Below are 22,960 nucleotides of genomic sequence, written 5' to 3' on the forward strand. Positions count from 1 at the left end.
TTTTATGTCATTACATGCCTACTAGATAGAAAATCGTCACAAAATTACATCAAATGCTAACTAATTTTGTATCAATGATATATTTTAAAATTTTGACATATAGATTAAAAATTTATCTTAAAAATTAATATACAACACGGGCATCGCACGGGGCACAAAACTAGTATAAAATATAATTTCAATTTATAAAAAATTAAAGAGAATATAACTTTATTGTGATTTTTGGTGTTTTCACCCAATTCACCCTTTGTACTAATTCAAATTTAGGGCTCAACTCTAGGTGGTTAGATTCCAAACCCCTTTCAATTATTGTTGTGGGGGATTAAACATGCGATCTAGTAAAACTTCTATCACTACTGCACCAATAGCCAAGTCTTACTCTAATGCGAAATAGAGCGAGTACATTCACGTAGAGTTGTCAAAAGCTGACCCGACCCGAAATACCGACCCGAACCCGATTATTAACCGACCCATCTAAACTCGAAAAATTGGTGACCCAAACCTGACCTGACCAGATCTAAAACCAACCCTAGACCCAAGTATGTGAGACCCGAACCCGAACATGAACCAACTTGGAGATGACCCGACCCGAATGTAACCCGTAAATTATTGACCTGAACCGAACCCGACTTGAACCCAAAATTGACCCAAACCCGTTTTAACCTGTCAAAACCCGAATTTAACTCGACTTGTTACTAACCCGACCTGAATTCAACCCGACTCGTTCCTAACCCGACCTGTTACAAACTCGACCCGAAATCAACTTGACTTGTTATTCACCCGACCCAAATTCAACCCGACTTGTTATCGACTCGGCCCGAATTTTACCCGACCTATTACTAACCCGACCCAAAAATTCAATTCAATCTGTTACTAACCCGACTCGAAATCAACACGACTTGTTATTTACCCGACCTAAATTCAACCCAAATTGTTCCTGACCCGATTTCAAATCACGTTAAATTCAATTTAGACCACCTTATTATTGTTGATCAAATCATTTTGTCTAGGGAGACCAAGTCGGTCCATGCCAGCAAAAGAAAGGAGCATCATCCCCAAATTTAAGAGTTAAATATAGTACATATTTATTGTATGGTCAAAGGAGATAATTATCTTCCTAAATTATAGACTATATAGTTCCCTAATATGTTGCCATATATATTATAGTCAAAGTAAATAATTAGCTTGATAAAAATGATAATTATCTATCTATAGTTAGTTAAACCCGAATATGACCCGACTTGGAAATGACCCAACCTCATTGTAACCCGCAAATTATTTGACTTGAACATAATCCGACTTGAACCCGAGAATGACCCGACTTGGAAATGACCCAACCTGATTATAACCCGCAAATTATTGACTTGAACCGAACACGACTTGAACCCGAGAATGACCCGACTTGAAAATAACCCGACTTGATTATAACCCACAGATTATTGACTTGAACCGAACCCGACTCAAACCCGAGAATGACCCGACCTGATTCTAACCCGCAAATTATTGACTTGAACCGAACCCGACTCGAACCCGAGAATTACCCTAACTCGTTTTAACCCGAATTAAATCCGACCTATTGTTCACCCGACCCAAATGTAACCCGACCTAAACCCGACCCAAACCCGATAAGATGTAAGACCCGACTCAAGCATGACCCAACCCAAACCCGACCCGCATAGGTTACAGCATTAACTCGAATTGACCCGACCCACTCTTACCTGATCCAAACCCAGCCCGTTTACCCGAATTAACAGCACACATTCAAGATTCACTAGAATCATGTCGAAAGTGACCCAAACCCAAACTAAACCCACAGATCCGAATAGCCAGCCGCCACAACCTGTTCTCGAAAATAAACGTTGCTGAAGAAACTCAAGTTTCCATTTCGTATCTTTGCTTTCCTCACTCTTCTAATTCCCACAATTAAACATGGATTCAACTCAAAACCATGAAATTCAACCCAAAATTCAGTCTGAAACTCTGAAAATTGAACAACAACAAGAAGAAGAAGAAGAAGATGACGATTCACCAACTCTTAGTCCCTTCGCTTTGGATGCACTCAAAGAGTTTTTAGCTTCACAATCGATTTCTAAAACAATTGAAGAAAAGCCAGAAGAAAACAATGGTGAAATTGAATTGCCGTTGTTGTCGGAAGATTGGCGGTTGAGTCAGTTTTGGTACTCCCCTCAAACCGCCATTACTGTTGCTTCAGAAGTTTTCACTCTCTTCTCTCAATTGAGTAGTGAGGACCCTGATGTTCTTCCTTCTGTTGCTTGCATTTCTTGCCCCACTTTGTTTATTTATCTTAAGGTACTCAATTTGTATACCCCATTATTTTTTTCTAATTATTATTGCTGTTTGATTTCTGGGTTTTTTCTTATTTGTTTGGAATGTCTTGATTATGAATTATGATGCATTTTGTGTAATTTTGCTGGTTTTTTTTTTTTTTTTTTTTTTTTTTTATTTTTTTTTTTTTTTTTTTTAATGTATTGTTTGTGTTTTGTGCTGAAAATAATACAATATGAGATTGGGAATTTTATACTCTTACGGCCCGTTTGGTAAGTGATAATAAATAGTGGTAATGCCGTGTTAATGCTAGTTCACCCCAAATGATAAGGGTTTGATGAATTTAGTGTGCGAATGGATTAATTAGGGGTATGAAGAATTATGGAAGTATTATCTAAACATGTTTGAATTGCTATAATGAGCTGCCCTTAAGGCTTATGCTGAGGTTGGGATTTCGTGTTTTGAATTCAGAAATGTGAATCAAAGCAAAATGTTGGTTCATACAATTTACAAGTGGTTCAGATGCCCTAGGTACGGGGTGAGATTGGTTGACATAAAACCGAGAGGTAGGCAGTTAACATGCTAATGTAACAGGAGATGATAGTTTGGTAATTAGAGACTGTTGGTGATGAATTTGTTTTTTGGACCAGGAAAGGTCTAAAGATGAATCCAGCTATACTAGGTTTCAGAAGGTTTCTAGAGGTCCTGATTCAGTATTTGTTATTTCTTTTCGCTATTTATTTGTTTGTTTTTTAAAGCTTGATTTCAACGGTAGCCTGTACCAGAATTCTTCTGCTAGTGTTGCTTTCTTGCCTTGTTATTTGCTAATCATGGTTTTCTTTTGCTCAAATCAGACCTTTTGTTACTTTCCATGTCGTTCTTTAGTCTTTTCAATCATGTCCGTCAGTCTGTATTCAGTGGTTGAAAGCTTCCCTCCATGGAAGTTTTCATTTTTGTTTAAAATTAGAGAAATTGATGCAGCAAAGTGTGAAATAGGATTTTCTCACAACAACCAGAAAGGTATTGTATCTTATATGTTGTAAACTGTTGTAACTAGGACTCTGTATAAAAGGGCTTAGTATACCGAAGTTTCTGAGTGCTTTATCTCCCTCATTGACTGGGAGCAAGAGCAATAGAGGTTTAATGCAACTCTTCCTATGGATTTTGAATGCAGATTTATGAATTACGATGTCTTCCACTTCCTGCCTCCTGAATTTGAAGCCATAGAAACCAAGACTATTTGCTGTTTCAGGTTTTATATTAGTTGGTTGTCAACTTGTGATGTTAATAGTTTCCTTTCTGTGCTTCATGTCTACTTGAATTACAAGCAATAAGAAAATGGACTCAGTGAAAGTTTTTTTTTTTTTTTCAAACATGATTTTGCTCCTTTTTTTTTTTTTTTTTTTGGCTGCTGCCTTTATAGTCTACATTATAAATTCCCTCTTGAGTGTCTCACATATGGATTTTCTTAGTAGTTGTTTTTGAGATGTATCCAAGGAACTTAAATCCTTCACTAATACATTGTTTGAGGGTTTTATTTATTTATTTATTACATGTCCTTTTTTGTTGTATGGTGATGTTATACTGCTATGATGATTTATTGCCGTGTGTTCCACTTATTTTTGCCTCTTCATCTAGTTGTAATTTCTCAATGTATTACTGTTTAAATTTCAGAGATTGTATCCAACTATGTCTGTGCAACTTCTGGAATATGACACACGTTTTGAACAATATGGAAAGGATTTTACATTCTACGATTACAACCTACCAGAAGATTTGCCACAAACAATGAAGCAGACTTACCAGATTATAGTTGCGGATCCTCCTTATTTGGTAAGGATTACGTTGCTAAAACTTCGACTAAATTATACTTCCTTTGTTCCTTTGATATGGCAACCTGGAGGGGAATTGCACTTCCCTAAGCACAATTCAACCTTAAATGTTTTTTTATCAAACGATAAAATTATAGAAAGTTGATGTTGCGAAAGCATACATCGAAATATATCTAACAAGACCCACATGACTATATCTTTCATTCTTTCCTTACGAATGAATTGTGTAATTAAAGAGTTATATTTGAATAGTGTTAAAAGTGTAAACGTTACCATATTTAAAAACAAGATGAAGTATGTTTTTCTCTCACATTGCATTTTTCTTCAATCAGATAATTTAACTCAATTCCTGTGTGGGTTTAAGATACATTGCTGGTCTTGTCAAAAAAAAAAAAAAAAAGATACATTGCTGGCACTAGTCTAGGGTATGAAAGCTGTTATGCAATTTGGAAAAAAAATTTATTCTGCTAATTTATGGACAATCACCAGTCCTCCACTACCTATTATTTATCCTCTACAACATTCTCATCTATTAATAGCTTATACTCCTAAGATATGAGGCTATATTATCCTCACCATATTGAAACTTATTTTAGGTCTAATAAGTTTAAATGAGATAAGTGCTAATAAGATAAAAATAAGGTAAGTTAAGATGAGGGTTGATAAGTGCAAACAAACAAACAAACAAAATAAAAAATTGTATGGGTTAGTAAGTTCCTATAAGGTCTAATAAGGTCCAATAATAAGATAAAGTAATATATATAAGATAATATAAGGGATTTTAAGTTCTATTAAGTTAAGTTCAGGGCTAATAAGATAAGTGTAATTTAGGAGAAGAGAACACTATATCAATAATCGAACATCAAAGATTTTGGGTTGCCATTATTTAATAGAAAGTAAAGTAGGGCATATTTTCGTGTCAAGGTGGAAAAAAGTTACATATACTTAGTGCATTCACATTCTGCTTACATCTGCTTATTTTCTCTTTCTTCGAGGAAGAGTGAGGAATGCTTGAAGAAAGTTGCTCAAACAATACCATTTCTTGCTAAACCTGAGAAAAATTTCTTGCTTCTGCTCACTGGTAAGCTTCTCCATGACATGTTACTTATTATGTGACCACAATTTTCATATTAGTAATCATTTTTACTTGGTCTGTTCTGTTATTTTGGTTGTTTGGTTTCTGTTGCATAGCCTTATTCTAAAAGTATTGAATCTCCTTCGCAAATAATTCTGTTGGGCATCAACAACTAAGGGCGTGTTCTCATACGATTATTTTCAGTTCAGTTCAGCTCTAATAAGTTAAGTTAAGTTAAGTTCTGTTCGGTTCAGCTCTTAATTTCCTTCTCTTATAAAATATTCAATTCAATTCAGTTCAGTACAATTCAGTTCAGTTCAATTCAGCTCATTTCAGTCAATGAGAACAGACCCTAATCTTATACTTCCTCCGTTCTATTAATATTGCAACAAGGATGAAATTACGCATTCCAAAACACATTTTATATTCTAAATATCTGTAAAAGTTGATACTGTGAAAGTATTTTATGAGACGAATCCAACAAAATCCCGCATGACTATATTTTGCTTAACGTATAAATCATATTATATGGTCAAACAAGAGTGATGAATAGTGCAAAAAGTCCATTGTTACAATATTAATAGAACGGAGGAAGTAGCTTTTATTTGAAGATCTTCTGTTTGTACTAAATTATTTGTTTTCTTAGGCCTCACCACTATATACTTTCAATTGTTGAACTGAAGATATCATGAATGTGCTTTGATGCTGAAACAAGAAAAGTATCATATAATTTTTCCATAATAAACATAGCAAGTTAGAATTCTGCATGCTAATTTATTTTCTTGTTTGTTTGTATCAATATTCAATAGGTTGTCATATCTTTAGTTACTATGATATACTCAGGGCTTATAATAACCCTAGCTGGCCTAAATAAGCTGGACTTACCTTGACTTGGGATAGCTTGGCTAGTTGGCTCACCAAACAACTTAGATTAGAGATTAAAGGCTATTAACTATGTCCATACTTGTCGAGCTTGGAAATTTCAGGTTTGGCTTGGATCATAACCTTACTCAAGCTCGAGTAAAGCTTCAACCAAACATGTGCTCTTGCAATTTTAAATGTTACTATTAATCTTATGCGAGTAGAGATAAAGATAGGTCCCCCAACCTTTGCCCAAAGTGGCAACTTAGTCCCTTTAGTTTCAAAGGTGGCACTTTGGTCCCTCATTCTGGATGGAAACTTCTATAGCTAACAAAAGTGCTAATAGTTATTAACTTGTACACCCATGTTCATTTGTTGATATAATTTTTTTTAAATAATTATCAAAACATTAATAAGAAAAAGCTATTTAATAATAAAAACACAAAAATATTCAATAACAAAAGATTGATATGCTATTAGTTATATCTTTATTGTTGAGTGAAGTTGTAACTCGTGATTTATCTAATTTATACACCTTGGTTTTAATGCCTAGTTGAGAAATTTTTAATGGTAGCCTTTTGCTTTTGACTTTTATCATTGGTAGCCAAACTTGAATTATCATTGGTAGGCTTGTATTTTTTATCTTGACGTAATATAGCATTAATGAATGAGATTGGTTAAATATTCCTTTAAATTTAACTGCAACTAACTAGAGTTAAATCATTTACCCTCTTTCTAAACGCTCACCTCCCTCTCACAGTCTCACCCCAAATCTCAGCTTTTCCACCATTAATAATCTTGACTTTCTCTTTCCACCATTAAACCCCCACCTCTCTCCTGCACTGAACTCACTACCGTCACGCCCATCATACCCCCACCCTCTTTTCTTACACCGCCCACAGCCCACCAAAACGATTACCAACCATCACCACTCCCCAGGCCAAATTTTCTCTCCTCAACACCCAACTTCAATCCTCAAAATTTTACCATCACCTATTATAAACAATTTTGATGTGCTTATGAATAAATTTCACATCAACATCCAAAATCTCCACTTCTTTTGACCCTTTAACTACCCAAATACATACCCGCTTCCTCTAATTTTGCGTCATCTTCTACCTCCCACTATAGCCACGACTCTCTCCTCGACCTATGTTACTCCATCCCTTTGATGCTATCTTTGGGTTAACCTTCAGTCCTTCATTTTAAGTCTAACTGCACCTAACTAGATTAAGCATTTACCCTCTATTTAATCCCTCATTTCCCTCTCACCCCAAATCTCAGCTTTTCCACCATTAATAACCTTAACTTCCCCTTTCACCATTAAACCCCACCTCTCTCTCCAATACCGTCACTCCCACCACCAAATTGTCACGCCCATCATATCCCCACTCTTTTCTTCCTCCGCCCATAGCCCACCAAAACAACTACCAACCATCACCATTCACCACTCCCCAAGCTCAAATTCTCTCTCCTCAAAACCCAACTCTGATCCTAAAAATCCCACCATCACCTATTATAAACAATTTTGATGTGCTTATGAACAAATTTCAGTATTTCACATCAACATCCAAAATCTCCACCTTTTTTTTACCCTTTAACCACCCAAATACAAGCCCACTTCCTCCAATTTTGTGTCATCCTCTACCTCCCACTATACTACTATAGCCAGTAGCCACCACTCTCTCCCAACCTCTATCACTCTCTCTCTCTCTCTCTCTCTCTCTCTCTCTCTCTCTCTCTAATGCTATCTTTGGTCAACCTTCATTTTAAGATCCAAACCTTAATGGGATATTAAATTAATATTAATAGGGAATTAGCCTTAAATAGCTTCTATAACTCCCCTCCATTGTTGTGAATAAGGGTCGACCCTAGCTAGTAGCTTGAGTGTTATACTATCATTTGAGGCAATAATGATGAGCATGTCTTGATTAGTTGAGTGCTTTTTTTATAAGGAGAATGGGGATGGAGGAGAGAGAAAGCGAATGGGTGGGGAATGTGGTTATGTGGGGTTGACTTGGTAGGTGGTTATTTGTTTATTTATTTATTTATTTATTTTTAAAAATCACTTCATTGATAAAGTTAACATTGGTATATGATTGTTAGATATAACTGATAATTTAACCACAAACCATCTCTAATGTCACATGTGACAAATTGTAAAAGGTTTAAGGTTATCAATGACAATCCGGAAAATGATTGGCTACCAATGATACTAGTCAAAAGTAGAGGGTTGATGGCTACCAATGAGAATCTCCTTGTCTAATTTTAGTGCTTTTTTTTATAGGCATCTAATTCTTGAGTCTAATTTAAGTGCTTGTAAATTTTTAAGCCAAATTTTGATGTGTTCAGCTTGCTTGTGAAGCTCTTGAACCACATTTGACTGAGTTGAGCCTTAAGTGGCTTGGCAGCACATGCATTTGGCTCCCCTTTTTTTTATTCAATAATAAACACAATTGAGTATTCATTTTGGGTGCAGGAGAGGTTCAGAGAGATAGGGCGGCGAAGTTCTTGGGACTGCATCCCTGTGGTTTCCATCCGGAGCACTCCAGCAAACTCGGGAATGAGTTCAGGGTTTACACCAATTACAACCCTGGTGAAAGGTTAGGAGGCTGGGATTTGGAAGAGTAAAATATGTGATAGGTTCATAACTCAAACTTATAGCCAATGCATTGTACTGCAGTTTAGAAGAAATTCTGTAGCACTATTAATCGCTGTTATGCATTAAACTGTCCACCCCCTCCCCAAAGAAAAGGTAGCAATGCAGCTAAGGGATTTTGTTTTACGGTTTGAATTTCAGTAACTGTGAATTCAAACTAAATTCTGCTGGAAATTGTTTGGGAACTATTACAAATGGGCACTAATGATCCAACCACAACATTGTACAAAAGGATTATACAAATAATTTACAGGTTCATTACGCAACCAAGAGCAAATTACACGCTACGTGTCAAGATTTGAACCCGGATCCATTGGAATATGAACAAGAAGTCATACCATCTTTGCTATCTTATACTTTTGGACTTTTGGTTATTCATTCTTCTTAAATATAGTTAATGTATGCCACTAGTTTTTTTTTTTTTTTTTTTTTTTTTTGTACAAATTATTTTCTTCAACTTAATTTATAATAATTCTAGTTAATGTATTTAGGATTATTATAATACATGAAAACTATAATACAAAGTACAGTAAAGAATATTTAACGTATAGTTCCGGGGCATCGCTCATGCTAGACACTAGTTGTAGATAAAATTAGGAGAATTTTTACAAAAGTGAGTATTAAATCTATACTTCTATACTTATATATTAAAAAGCGTTCCTATTAATGTCTATGTAGCACGTATATCCATTATGGCACTATCATCATGCCACATCATCATTTCACACGCCACATCATCATGAAGAAGTGTAAATGAAAGGTTGTGAGCCACATAACTTTGCCTAATAACTATTACCTCTGTCCCATGCCATAATATAGTTTTTGTTTGTGTTTTGTCGTGAAAATTAAGAAATAGGAGGAGAAAGTAGATGAAATATATCAATAAAAGTGAAAAGTAAAATTTTAGACAAAAGTTACAGAGAAAGTGGAAAAAAAATAAAGGCATATGCAAAACACATGGATAATGAATGAAGTACAATGAATAAAGTAAAAAAAAAATTAAAAAATGAGGGTATAATGGTTTTTAGATACTATCCAAAAATGAAAATAAGAATAACAATTTAGATGTTTAAAATAGGAAAACAAGAACTATATTATGAAACAGATGGAGTATTAAAAAACAATAAATGTACAAGAAAGAGAATTGTGTAAAAAAAGGGTGGTGTGAGCCACATTCTTCTTTATCAAATATAAATTCACGTACAAAAGGAAGAAAAAATTACGGGAACCACTATCAGTGATAGACTGATAGTGTATTTTGTACAAGTAAAATTTCAGTAAATTTTTTTAAGCATCACTGTTTAATTTTGTGCCACTGAAACTCCATTGATGTTATTTGACAGCCCAATAAAACATCTCTAAATTTGCAAAACACGGCTCACCGTTAACCGTTTGGAATGTCTCGAAGTTTCTTTACTTTGAAAAGTATGAGTATTTGATTTTTGAGTTTGCGAGTTGTTGACAAATGAGTCTTGTCGTTGATGTTGGTGAAAGTGACTGTTGTGAGTGTAAGATGTGACGGTATGTTTTTTTGGGACCTAACAAAGTAAACGAAGAATTAAGGATTGTATAATACTCCCTTTTTTTTTTTTTTATTATTTTGCTAGGAAGTTAATGCTTTTTTTTTCTAGATTTGTTATATATTTATTTCGTTTTACTTTAACTGACGTGTTTTGACTATAAATACTATTCATGTAAATTATTTTGGCATCCTTTAATGACTTGTAATTAGGCATTTTTTAATTAACAATTGAAGACATTAATGTTTCAGATCATTGATTTACTAATGTGTTTGAGAAAGTGTATCTACGAAAATGAAATCGAGAAAAATACTTGATATCCTTCACCACTCTTACCGTACCATGGGTGACTACTACCCAAAAATAGAGGTGGTAATTCTGGTGTCTAGGTCAAATTCGATAAGATCTAGTCGAATTCTTTTCAAACTTAAGTCATGTTAAATTATTATGTCCATTCTTCTCAAAAAAAAAAAATAAAAAAAAAAAAATTATTATATCCATACATGTCAAAATTTGATTGAAATTTTATTCAAATTAGTTCTAAACTAGTTTTGTGCCCCGTGCAATGCCTGGTATGTTTATCGAATTTTAAAATAAAACTTTTTATCTAATATATATATGTTATTTGAATTCCCTACTGGATTAATAATTACTTGATAATCATACTTGTTCGTTTTCTCTTTTCATTTTATCTGATATATATAGGAAACGTTGGTTGCATGTTAAGATTAAGAGAACTGTTAAATATAATCACATGTTTCTTTGATTTTTTTTATTTTTTTCCTAAGTATTATTGAAAAAAAAAAAAAACTTTTTTTATCCAACTAAATTTATATAAATTTTATTGAAAATAAAACACTAAAAGAACTTTTTTTTCATCTTACTTAGGGTGTGTTCTATTCACTTGACTTTCACTGATCTAAACTTATCTCTAATTTATCTGAACTTATCTAAACTTATTAGACCTTATTAAAAGTTATTTTAATTGTCATTTATACTTGGATAACCCTTATCAGAACTTATTAAACCTGAATTAAACTTATCTGAACTTATTACACCTGAAATAAGTGAAAATAAGGTGAACAGAATACACCTTTAATCTATCCAACTTTTTTTTTTTTATCTTAATCTACAAAAATATATTCTAATACATTTTATATGTCATAATAATAATAATAAATTGTCACTTATGTGTGTGGCACTACACTTGACAAAAAATTAGAACGCCAAGTATCGTTGTCTTAAAGTCTGGCTAAAAGTTTTATTCTTAAAATGTTTATATAATTTTGTACCCGTGCGATGCCCAGGTTGTTTATGATAAACATTTTATCTATACATGCCAAATTTCAAAATATATCTTTGATATAAAATTAATTAATTGAAGTGTTTTGTGACGATTTAAATTATGTAGTAAACATATAATGATTAATAATAATATTGATGAGAATGTTTGATTAAAAAAATTATAAATTATTTTTAGCAAAGTAAGCTTGAAGTATTATACATTTCTAAAAATTTGTTCTAAGCCCGTTTGGTTGACCCAAACACGAAAATTTGGGCTAGGGTTGAGCATTTCTTGACCCCGTGACCTGAAGTGACCCCGACCCGAATTGACCCGTGACCCGTCCCAATTTACAGGTCTACATACAATAATATAAAATCATATTAGATTGTGAATTATTTTATTTCAATTAATTAAAATATATTAAGTATTTTATTTCAATTAATTTGTACATATGAAATATTGGTATTTTATTTAAAATAAAACTTTAAACCAACAATTTTATCTTAAAAGTCTATCCAAATTTTAATGAAAATAAAATTATAAACTAACTTTTTTATCCTACAAAATCTATATAAATGTATCCTACTTTTTTATTCAAAATAATCCTTATTTGTTGCTAATATGGCACGACACTTGGCAAAAATTTGGAACGTCAAGTGTCGCAGTTTCGTGGTCTGGCTAAAAGTTTAGCTTTATATATTAGTTAGTTGTTTTTTGCTCATGCGATGCCCGGCTTGTTTGTTGAATTTTAAGATAAACAAAATATATACGGAGTATTTTATTTGAAATTCCTACTCATGGATTAAAAATCACTTGAAATCCATGTTTGTAAAATAAAAATATGGTAATACCACTCATAAAGATATGTGGGTGATTTTGAGAAAGAGTTTGGGTTGGTAGTTCTTGAAAGTGATGCAAGTAGCATGGTAAAAGCAATTAGAAGAAATCAATTTGGAGTCGCACCTATTTTCATATTATTGGATGAAATTTCTAAAATAAGTTGTGATTTAAATGTCTTTAATTTTAGCTAGATGGGAGATCAATATGAATTCAGAATACTTATGTATGATTTCCTCCAAAGTCTTCAAATTTTGGTGGATCTTGATTTAATTTTTCTAATATCCGTAATGTAGAGTTTGAAATATTTGTTAAGTCGTTTATTAAAATATATAATAGAAGTAAATGGATTTATTTTGAAGTAACGAATATTATGATAATAGAATAATAAATTTATAAGATAATTATGGAACCGCCCGTCTTGTGTGTGGCTGGTCATACCATGTAGCTGGTTGTAATAAGAACAAAGTAATTCTTATAACACTAATCGAGTAATCCCTATAACACCGATGAAATAACTAACCGACTAAGTAATCCCTATAACACTAAATAATCCCTGTAACATTGACCGAATAACCCCCTATAACACTCACAAAGTAACCCCTATAATGCTAACCAAGTAAACCAATAACATGACCGATTAAACCCTAAATTATTAAAAAACACTAACGGAGTAACCCCTATAACACTAACTAAGTAACGTTTGTGACACTAATCAAGTAACCCTCACTATGGCTAGCCACATATAAGAATTTGTGATTATTGAAAGTTATAATTTAACTTCTTTTTTTTTTTTTTTTTTTTTTTTTTTTTTAATAAAGTTATACTTACGTAGTAATTTAAAGAAAGCAAATATTAAAGTAGAAAGTTGTAATCTCTTTTCAGAGAGGAAGGCTGGTTGTATGTTAAGACTTAAGAGAACGGTTATATATACTATAGGTCTCTTTGATTTTTTTTTTTTTTTTTTCCTTTTTCCTTTTAATTTGTATAAAATTCTAAACCAAAAGTTAGGAAATAAAACTCTAAAATAACTTTTTTATCCTATTAAATCTATCCAAATTTTATTGAAAATAAAACTTTAATATTTTTAACATTTGAAAAAGCTACTCTAAACGCTACCTCTACCGCTAGCCGATACTAGAACCGCTACCTTGGCAAACACTCTCAAACTTTTTCTGATAGCGTTTATCACTACCTCAAACACTACCACCAAACAGAACCTAAAATAACTTTTTTATCCTAATAAATCTATCTAACTTTTTTATCTTGTTAAAAAATATTCAAATAAATCACAAGTGTCATACTTTGAATTAATCGTCGCTTACGTGACGCGACACTAGGCGAAAACTTGAAATGTCAAATGTCACTATCCAGTGATGTGGCTAAAAGTTTAGTGTTATGTATTAGTTATAATGTTATATGATATGATTGCGTTGATTGAGTGAATTTTTAACACCTCTACTACACAAGGGTGATGGGAAGATGACTTACCCTCGAAGTTTGAGGCTTCAACCGCGTCATTTTTTTCCTACGCAATACACTCGGAAACTCGAAAATTTCAACATTCTACAACACGTCATATTCCAGTGACCCTATACGTACGCAATTTAGGTGACAGCATCGTCTTTGACGTGCCACGAAAGTGTCTATCCCTGAAATGACCAATCCCATGAAGCTGTGAGATTGTAACAGGTGCAACCCCTGTAACACTACTACACACCCAAAATATATAAATAAACCACTCTTACAATACTATTTTTAGAAATATTTCTATCTTCTCTCTTAAATTGTCATCGTTAATCACAAGTCAAGAAACCAATGAACACACTAGAATCTCAAAAGGTTTGATTACTTTTTTTTATTTATTTATTCTTTTGATATTAATTAATTTATAAATCCTTGTTTTTCATGATTAATTTTATGCTGATTATTTTGTTGTATGATTATTTTAATTGTTCAATTGTTTATTACATGAGTTTGATTTTATTATAGTTGCTAGATTTCATTTCTGGGGAATTCAGCTGGAATTCTGTTATCAGGCTATATGTTGCTGATTTATATATCAGATTTATTATATATATATATATATATATATATATATATATATATATATATATATATATATATATATATATATATATATATATATATATATATATATATATATATATATATATATATATTTGGGGCTGAATTTGAGAATTTTAGGAATAAGATCATATTGGATCATTCAATGACAGATTTTTCTGATTTTTATCTGATTTTATGCTGGATTTCTTATATTATTGTTCTATTCGCGATTAATTTTTGTTTTTCATTAGCGAATTATAGATCCTTGGACAATTTTTTTAAAAATTGATTGGTATTGTTTGATCATAATTATGTAGAATTGACTGAAAAAAACAATCTGATGCTGTATTATTGCTTCTAAATTAATGAAAATTTGAAGCAGCTGCTGTATCTGGGATGACCAATTTAAGGCATCTTAGCTTTTGCTTATTGTTTTGTGGCATCTTAGCTTTTGCTTATTGTTTTGTGAAAATATCGTAAATATTGCATTTGTTTGTGTTAAATTACATTAACTATTTCATGAATTTTGATTGAGTAAAATGAAGTATCTAATTGTCATACCAAAGTCCTAGTGTTGAGCACTGGACTCGGATATTTGCCTTGAAATGAAGCGTCGGAATAACATAGAAATGGAAGTGTTATGGTAGCGGGTACATTGACGTATATGGTATTGGATTGGATATGAAATTTTGATGAGTTAATATGTTTTTAATGAAAATTATATCATTTTCTTTGCAAAATAAGAAAGAAATAATATACAAAATATCATTTTGTGCTCTGAGTTTGATTAGCATTTAAATTTCACAAGTTGCTTGCTTAATTGAGATTGATGTTGTGGTGAATATGTCCTGCAGGAAACTAACATGGGCGATGCATCTGAATTTGTTATGGTCGAAAAAGAGGAACTGCCGTGCCATAAAGATACCAATGTTGTAGAGAAAGAGAAAGAGAAGTTAAAAGAGTATGATGTGCCTATACATTGTGAAGTAGAAGAAACAGAGAAAGAGAAGTTGAAAGAGTATGATGTTCCGATACATGTTGAAGCAGAAGAAACAGAGAAAGTGGAAAAGAGTGATAAACGCGAACAAGAAGATGAAGAAATAAAGAATACAGTACAGGAGAAGAGTGCTGGTGATCCACGTGAGTGGGAACGAGAAGAGGAAGTGAAGAGTGCTGAGAAGGATAATAAGAAAGGTAAAGAAAGGAAAATTAAGGAGCAACAGCAGCACCCGAAGACTGAAGATCAAAAAGAAGAATCAGTGCAGCAGCAGGTGATTGATAATGATAACAATAAGAAAAGGAAAAAGAAGGAAGATGAGGTTAAGGATGGTTCTAAGGACGGAAAACAGAAGGAGAAAGCAAAGGAAAAGAAAAATAAGTCGGAGAAGAAAGTTGAAAAGAAGGAAAAGGCAGCCGATAATGAAGATGACACAGCTGAAGAATCAGATGAAGAGTCGGAAAAGAAAAAAGACAAGAAAGGAGACAAGGAGGAGAAGAAAGACAAGAGTGTAGAGGTAGAGTCTGAAGATGGAAAAGTGAACAAAAAAGACGACAAGGACAAGAAGAAAAAAAAGAAGGATGAAGAAAAGGATGGGCAGAACAAGAATGAGCAGGATGGAAAAGTAAAGGAAAAATCAGAAGAGAAGAAGGAGAAAGAATTGAAGAAGAAACAAAAAGATGAGAAGTCTGAAGTTGAAGGTGAAAAAAAGGAGAAGAAGGATGTAGTTGTAGGGTATGAGAAGAATGAACCTAAGAAAGATAAGAAAGTCAAGAAAGAGAAAGCAGAGGAATCAGAGGAAGAACTAGCAAAGGATAAAGACAAGAAAGGAGACAAGAAGAATAAAAAGGTTGATAAAAAGCATGTAGATGAAGATGAGGTGAAGGTAGAGTCAGGACATGAGAGAGAGAAAGAAAAGGACAAGAAGAATGGGAAGAAGAATAAGGATGATGATAAAGGTAAGAAAGAGAAGAAAATAAAAGAAGGTCGCGAGGAAGGATCTACGGAGGAAGAAGGGAAGGACAAAAAGAAGGAAAAGAAAGATAAGAAGCACAGAAGCAAAGACAGTGAAGGGGAGAATAAGGATGAGGTAGACTCAGAGGAGGATGAGGTGAAAAAAGATAATAAAGGCAAGATAAAGAAGAAATCTGAGTCTGAGAAAACTAGAGAGTGTGCAGAAGTAGGAGAGGAGCAGGACAAAAAGGAAGAAAAGAAGGAGAAGAAGAAAGACAAGACAAAGCATAAGTCTGGGGATGATTCAGAGAGAGAATCTGAAGTGGAAGGGAAAAAAGAAAAATCAGAAGGAAAAGTGAAAAAGAAGAAAGATAAGAAACTGAAGGATGAATCTCATGTAGAAGATGACTCATCAGAAGAAACTGAGAAAAAGAAGCAAAAAAAGAAAGATAAGAAAAAACCGAAGGATGATGATAAGAAGTGCAAGGATGAAATTGCTTCAAGGGAGATAATTAGTGATAAAGATTCGGAAGATATTGATGAGGAGCAGCAGAAGAAAATCAAAAAGAAAGAGAAGGTAAAGAGTAAAAAAGACGAGGGAGAGGATAAGGTCAAGGATCTTGTGAAGCTAAAGAAAAAGCTAGGAAAGGTTGAAGGAAAGATAGAAGCACTTCTTATTGAAAAGGCCAACCTCGTGAGTCAAATTAAAGAGGCAGAGGATAAGAATCATGCATTGCTCGACACAGTCAAAGAAATACAGGGTGTTACTTCCACAGTTCAAACAGGAAAAATGAAGGAGGTGGCAACAAATAGCAATGATCATACAAACAAACATGAAGATGCAGTAGTACTTGTAGCTAAGGATGTAAGGATTGAGAAGGTAGAGAATGAGCACTTTGTCATTCCTGAGAAGTGTAAAGATGTAGCCATTCAAGAAGTTGAAACTCAAGCACCATAGGATTTTATTCAGATTGCTTGGAAAGAAGATGAAGATGGTTGGTGAGACATTTGTATTCTATGTCGTTTTTGTTTTATGTATACTGTGAGTTTACTTTGTGTGAAAACAATTTCTAAGAATGTATGAAATGAATAAAGTAAATTTTGGATCAGACGATTTCCTATATACTTAATTTTCTTTAGCCGAGAGTAGTTTTTAGTCCTCATCTTTGATCTATAGAATATTTTCACCAATTCCAGCGTCAGATGGCAGCATAATCTTTTCTATTGTTTTTTATTTCTTACATCTGCATTGAGCCTTTGTATCATAATCATAAGTCACTCCTATGATTCATTTGTTGATCATTATTACACAATTCTAGCATTCAGACCTCAGTTGGTAGCTACATTTTTCCAATTCTATAGTCACATGTACTTCGACCATTACACATTATTTTCTAAGCTGAGCTCAGTGTGCTAACTTCTGATTGTACAAACGGGTCATGGAGCTACTGCATGCTGTAATTTCAATACCCCATTTTGGATGAGGAAGCTACTCCTGCGAAACGATAGTTTGGGAGGACACTTCACTTTATCAGAAGAATATTTAACCTGATGAGGACTCTCCCTGATTTTATGCTTTCATCAGGTTTTATTTGTTTATTTTTTTTAAATTCTTATTCAACCCAAATACAGACCATGAGAAGTCTAACAGCAGCATGACTCTTAGAATTCTATGTACTGCATCATCAATTCTGCTCGTTGAGATTTGATTATACTTTACCAGGTAGGTTAGGTTTAAAATGAATTCTGAACAGTTGTAAGGAACCATGATCTGCAACGTTTACATACGAAATGTTGTATTAGAGCATGGTAAGTTAAGATATTAGACAGGTTTATGCCGTAAAGTGCCAGAGTTTATATCAGAATTGAGCTCAAAGCTGGAGTTAATTACCATATCAATGCCGGCATGAATTCCCTCTAGTACAGACTTTGGATAGTCAGCATGTGGTGGTGAAGTAATCCTGTTGAGGCCTTGCCAGTCGGATGTAACAAATTCCTGCCATTGTTCGTATTTAAGAATCAAGAGTAACTAGTTAAAATCTGAATGGAAATATGGAAGAAGCTTATGTTTGATTGGTTAGCTAGAGAAAAGAAAACATACCCTGAATTTTAGTGTGTTTTTAAGGAAACCAGTAATGAGATTATAATTAGAATTCATCTTAACACCATTCCAGCTGGACTAAGAAACCATGACTGTAGATACACCATTGATAATCGTGTTGTAGTAGCCAGGCATGTGAATGCTGAGCAACCCATGAAAGTCTATAACTGTGTTGTTCTCGTTGATCCCGTCTGTAGTGCCACCATCTCCCACATAGTGCTTAGCACAAGCAGCAACCTTGTTCCTGAATATAAACAGATCATCAAGCCATGAATAGCATGAGAAACTCAAAACATATTATCCAAACTCTTCATGGATAATGTTACTAATTATTTTTATTTTTTTTTTAAAAAAAAATAATAAATAAATAAATAAAATAAAATAAATAAATAAAAGCTCATAACATATAATCCAAACTCTTCGTGCTGTCTTGTTGATTTCTTTGCTTGGTCTTCGAAATTGGAGGTAACATACATATGGTGTTTTACAAAGGTAATATTGCAACCTGAAACTAGGCGGTATGTATTGTTCATACTCTGATAAAATTATTTAGCTCTCATGTTATTTATGTGACTAACGAATCACGGATACTGTCAACAAGAGAAACAGTCTAGTAAAAAGATCATAGCACGGTTGTTTCAGATTATCTACTACATTCTATACCCCCTCAACCCTTCCAATACATCATCCCCAATCAGTCACTGCCTTACTGACATAGCCTACAATTCAAATATGACCTTTTTTTTTATAATACCATATGATATTTAGTGAGATGATTCTATTAATTATTCAACTAAACACTGTCAACCATGTTTCAGGATTTTGGTTTCCCAGACTTTAAGCAACTTGAGAAATTTTATATTTGCAAATTGAACGTAGTATATCAAGTGGTTTTATTCAACTTATAATTAAGTCACTGGTGGATTTGTGGTCCAGATTACTCTTCTGTCATACCATGAATTAGGCTCTTCATTTTTTACCACTAAACCATAGTTTATTATACCCGACATACTTTTTCAATCCACGTTTCCTAAACATTTTCTCTAATGACCATAGGTTACAATTGATTAATGCTTAGATTTAGGTTACGAAATCAGTATAAGAATTTTCTCACAAAATTATAAAGTGGCAACAGATCAACTTAAAAATTGTATGAAACCATGAGTCGAGAATGTATCCAAAAAACATAATAGTTTTGCTTTTATTTACAAATACTGCCATTCGACTCGAGAAGAGGGAACTGGGGCTTGGCAGGGAAGTATTCCTAGTAGTTCTGTACTTTGTATGTGTAAGCCTGTAAGGTCTTGAATTGGAAACAAATAAACCACAAGATTATATACGACATACCGAAAACTGAACTACATTAACTAGCGAAGTCTAGTAACACCTTTAACTTCAAATACAATCTAGATTTAACACAGGTCAGTTTTAACACGAGTTGCAAAAATAAACAGATTGATCATTATAAGGATCCAAAATTCAACAATGAAAGTCTCAAAAAATTTGATTGCACATATTTCATCCCATAAACAAAACTACTCGTCTTCTTGGCTGCGCAGGCGGGCAAGCTTGTTAGTGACTACTACATCAAGCTGGGCAGCACGCTCGACAATATCCTTTCTCTTTTTGGTAGAGATGTTGTGTGCAATCTCAGCACAGTAAGTCCTGAAAATAGGCAATATACCAGTCACAATCAGAAAATACACCACAAAAAAAGAACAAGGTGAAACAGTGTAAGGATACAGGGTTAAAAGCTATGCAGTGATCTATTACCTGTTATGCATCATTAACAGCTCAAGGTCACCAACATTATGGACGACGAACTTCTTAAACCCGTTAGGCAGAAAATGTCTGGTTTTCTTGTCACTTCCATACCCAATGTTTGGCATCAAAGTGACACCCTTGAACTTTCTACGTACACGGGAATCTATACCTTTTGGGCGTCTCCAGTTAGTCTGGAAGGTACAGCCATTCAGATTAATGAGAATTGGGTGGAAAATCGAACAATTGAAGTGTTAAGAGCTCTCTAGTGCACATAAAATAAAAGGGTATACTTCAAAATACACCCTGAGTTGCTAAAATTACAGAATACAAATTAGATTACAAACTTGAAAACAAATCGAGAAAAGAACACATTACAATTAGTTTCAAGCATTAATATCAAGTTTTAACCAACCATAATCATAAGCAAGTCATAGAATTCAATTCACGCCCTGAATTTCAAATAACATCAAAAATCAAATTATGCACAATCTACTAAAAATTTTGGATTAGAATTTCACATTGGGGTAGACATGAATAATCCAATCAACTTTACAGGACAAACTAACTAAAAAGTCTGAGATCAACATTAGGCCAAGTCATAATTGAAAACTAAGGTGCAAACTTCATACCTTCACGCATATCTTCCTGTCACTCTGAGGTCTCTTAAATTGTTTAACCCTCTTCTTGACAATTTTTTTGTCGAGTTTTGGGACCGCCATTGCTAATTTCTACAAAATTTACCAAAAATAAACCAAACTTTGAAATTAAATTCAAAATTAAGAGGAAACACAAAATTATGTGCAAAATGCAGGAAATTAAGTGAGCCAATGAAGATGAATATAGGAGAGAAAAACTCGAGTTTACAACAAAAGTTAAAACATACATTCAACAAGAGTATAAGGTTATTGTGACAATTTATTAGTAGAAGCATACAAAAAATTAATCAACCTATATCATAAGCTCGAAGACATGAAAGAAAAATGCAACCTTGTTATATATAATCAATAATTTGCAAACTAATGAAAATCAATTGTTCGAGTAACTTAAAATTTGGTTGTAACTTGAAACAGCAAACAAAATTGATCATGTAAGTAAAACATAATTTTAATCTCTAACCTAAGCCATTACTCCATTAGTATAAATTTACCCACGAATTTCATACAATTTATCATGGCAAACGCCCAAATAATTTTCTAATTGTCAAGAAAAATACTCCATGAAAACATGTAACACATAAAATAATTTATCAAATTTTATGAATCATTGCAAACGTATAATTAATTTATTAATTTTTCTAATTATCACGGTCTATAAATCAAAGCATTAATTGATTAAGCGAACTCAACAGATGAATTTGACATAGAGGAGAAACCCTAGTAATTATTTAACATTTCAAAACCTAAAAAAATAGTCTATAAATCAAATCGTACATCTAATTTAACAGATAAATTAACAAAGAGCATTGATTCACTGATTATTGAACATTTCAAAGCGTTTTAAATATAGAAATTGAAAATGTGAATTTATATAATTTAACAGTAATATCTAGAAAAAACAAGAGAAAACTCGTAAGATTGATATTAAACAAACAACTAATAAGCATGAAATCAAACAAAAAAGAAGAACAAACGCAATAAATCAACATCATGAAAAAATGAAGTAAGATTGAGAAGAAGAGAGGGAAAAACCTGATAGTTGCAGAGAGAAGATGGGGTAGTCGGAGGCGCAAAGAGTAAAATGGAGTGAGAAAAACCTGATGTTTTAAAACACCTAAAACCCTAACCTTTCCACAGGCCCATTTTAACACCTGCCTTTTTCATTTTTGGTCCATCAATTATTGGAACCGGTTTGGGTTTGGGTTTGGGTTGGGGTAGGGTGGGATGGGTAGAAAAAATAGACAGGTTAAGGTTGGGTTCGTGGGCACGGGTTAGGTAGGTTGCGGATAGGTCAAGCTGAGTTTGTGGTCATTGGGCTTGGCAAGTGTGGCTCATGTGGGTTAGTGGGTTGTGTTTGTAAATTTGGGTAGAAGTGATCAAAAATCGAATCGGTCCGAGCCTTTGAATAAAATATTTTGCCCAAACCCTCAAAATAATGTCGTTTTATTTTGCAAGTGGATTTTTGTGCTTTTTTTGGTTGGGTTTGAGTTTTGAACTCAATTGGTCTTATGTAGCTAAGGTACCTACAATACCTTATTGATTCGTATTTGGAACAGGGATGTAGCTTCTTGTGGAGAAGTATTTGGAGCTCTAAAGCTCTAATTAAGGAAGGTATGGTGTGGCGTGTGGGGAATGGCGAGAACATCAATATCTGGTCAGACCCTTGACTCATTGATGACACAAGCAGATTTGCTACAAGCCCTCCACCTGGGAATATTTCAAAGGTCAGTGACATTTTTAATTTTGAGACAAATGGATTGGAATTTGGACCTTATTCGTGAGAATTTTAATGAGCGTGATTGTCGTTGTATTCTTTCCATCCCCCTCCGTGAGAGTTTGTCGAGTGATGATATTACATGGGCTTTCTCTAAAACCGGCTTGTACATTGTCAAATCGGCTTATATGATCGGGAAAGGTTGTGATTTAGATAAGTTTCATAATGCTTGGGTCGACCTGTGGAAGTTAAATGTTTGACTAAAGGCAAGAAATTTCCTCTGGCGTTTCTGCACAGAGACTCTTCCCGTTCGTAGTTTGCTGCGATACCGTCATTTAACTGAGAATGC

General features: G+C 33.4%; 3 protein-coding genes across 3 annotated transcripts; 2 read left to right on the forward strand and 1 right to left on the reverse strand.

Moving 5' to 3' along the window:
* Nucleotides 1-1,823: 1,823 nt before the first annotated feature.
* On the forward strand, nt 1,824-8,839 carry LOC145567540 (uncharacterized). The gene is made up of 4 exons (XM_081626841.1): nt 1,824-2,310; nt 3,961-4,119; nt 5,118-5,199; nt 8,534-8,839. The coding sequence occupies exons 1-4, from the start codon at nt 1,930-1,932 to the stop codon at nt 8,683-8,685; spliced, it is 774 nt and encodes a 257-aa protein (XP_081482967.1). The 5' UTR covers nt 1,824-1,929; the 3' UTR covers nt 8,686-8,839.
* Nucleotides 8,840-14,070: 5,231 nt separating this feature from the next.
* LOC145567541 (uncharacterized) lies at nt 14,071-17,485 on the forward strand. Its single transcript, XM_081626842.1, has 2 exons — nt 14,071-14,197; nt 15,280-17,485. The coding sequence occupies exons 1-2, from the start codon at nt 14,174-14,176 to the stop codon at nt 17,332-17,334; spliced, it is 2,079 nt and encodes a 692-aa protein (XP_081482968.1). The 5' UTR covers nt 14,071-14,173; the 3' UTR covers nt 17,335-17,485.
* Nucleotides 17,486-19,865: 2,380 nt separating this feature from the next.
* On the reverse strand, nt 19,866-22,066 carry LOC145568840 (large ribosomal subunit protein eL32z-like). The gene is made up of 4 exons (XM_081628230.1): nt 21,930-22,066; nt 20,871-20,969; nt 20,251-20,432; nt 19,866-20,142 (listed from the first exon to the last, which is right to left on the reverse strand). Exons 2-4 carry the CDS (start codon nt 20,958-20,960, stop codon nt 20,013-20,015), a joined length of 402 nt encoding a protein of 133 aa, XP_081484356.1. The 5' UTR covers nt 20,961-20,969; nt 21,930-22,066; the 3' UTR covers nt 19,866-20,012.
* Nucleotides 22,067-22,960: the final 894 nt, after the last annotated feature.

Source organism: Chenopodium album, chromosome 11 (assembly GCF_948465745.1).
Source record: "Chenopodium album chromosome 11, dcCheAlbu1.1, whole genome shotgun sequence".
Classification (NCBI taxonomy): domain Eukaryota; kingdom Viridiplantae; phylum Streptophyta; class Magnoliopsida; order Caryophyllales; family Amaranthaceae; genus Chenopodium; species Chenopodium album.

Coding starts and splice junctions, on each gene's coding strand:
- LOC145567540 (XM_081626841.1), top strand. CDS start 1,930: ATGGATTCAACTCAAAACCATGAAATTCAACCCAAAATTCAGTCTGAA. Junction 4,120..5,117: donor TTGCGGATCCTCCTTATTTG/GTAAGGATTACG, acceptor TCTTCGAGGAAG/AGTGAGGAATGCTTGAAGAA. Junction 5,200..8,533: donor TTTCTTGCTTCTGCTCACTG/GTAAGCTTCTCC, acceptor TTTTGGGTGCAG/GAGAGGTTCAGAGAGATAGG.
- LOC145567541 (XM_081626842.1), top strand. CDS start 14,174: ATGAACACACTAGAATCTCAAAAG. Junction 14,198..15,279: donor ACACACTAGAATCTCAAAAG/GTTTGATTACTT, acceptor TATGTCCTGCAG/GAAACTAACATGGGCGATGC.
- LOC145568840 (XM_081628230.1), bottom strand. CDS start 20,960: ATGGCGGTCCCAAAACTCGACAAAAAAATTGTCAAGAAGAGGGTTAAA. Junction 20,433..20,870: donor ACAGGAAGATATGCGTGAAG/GTATGAAGTTTG, acceptor TGTACCTTCCAG/ACTAACTGGAGACGCCCAAA. Junction 20,143..20,250: donor CTGTTAATGATGCATAACAG/GTAATAGATCAC, acceptor GCCTATTTTCAG/GACTTACTGTGCTGAGATTG.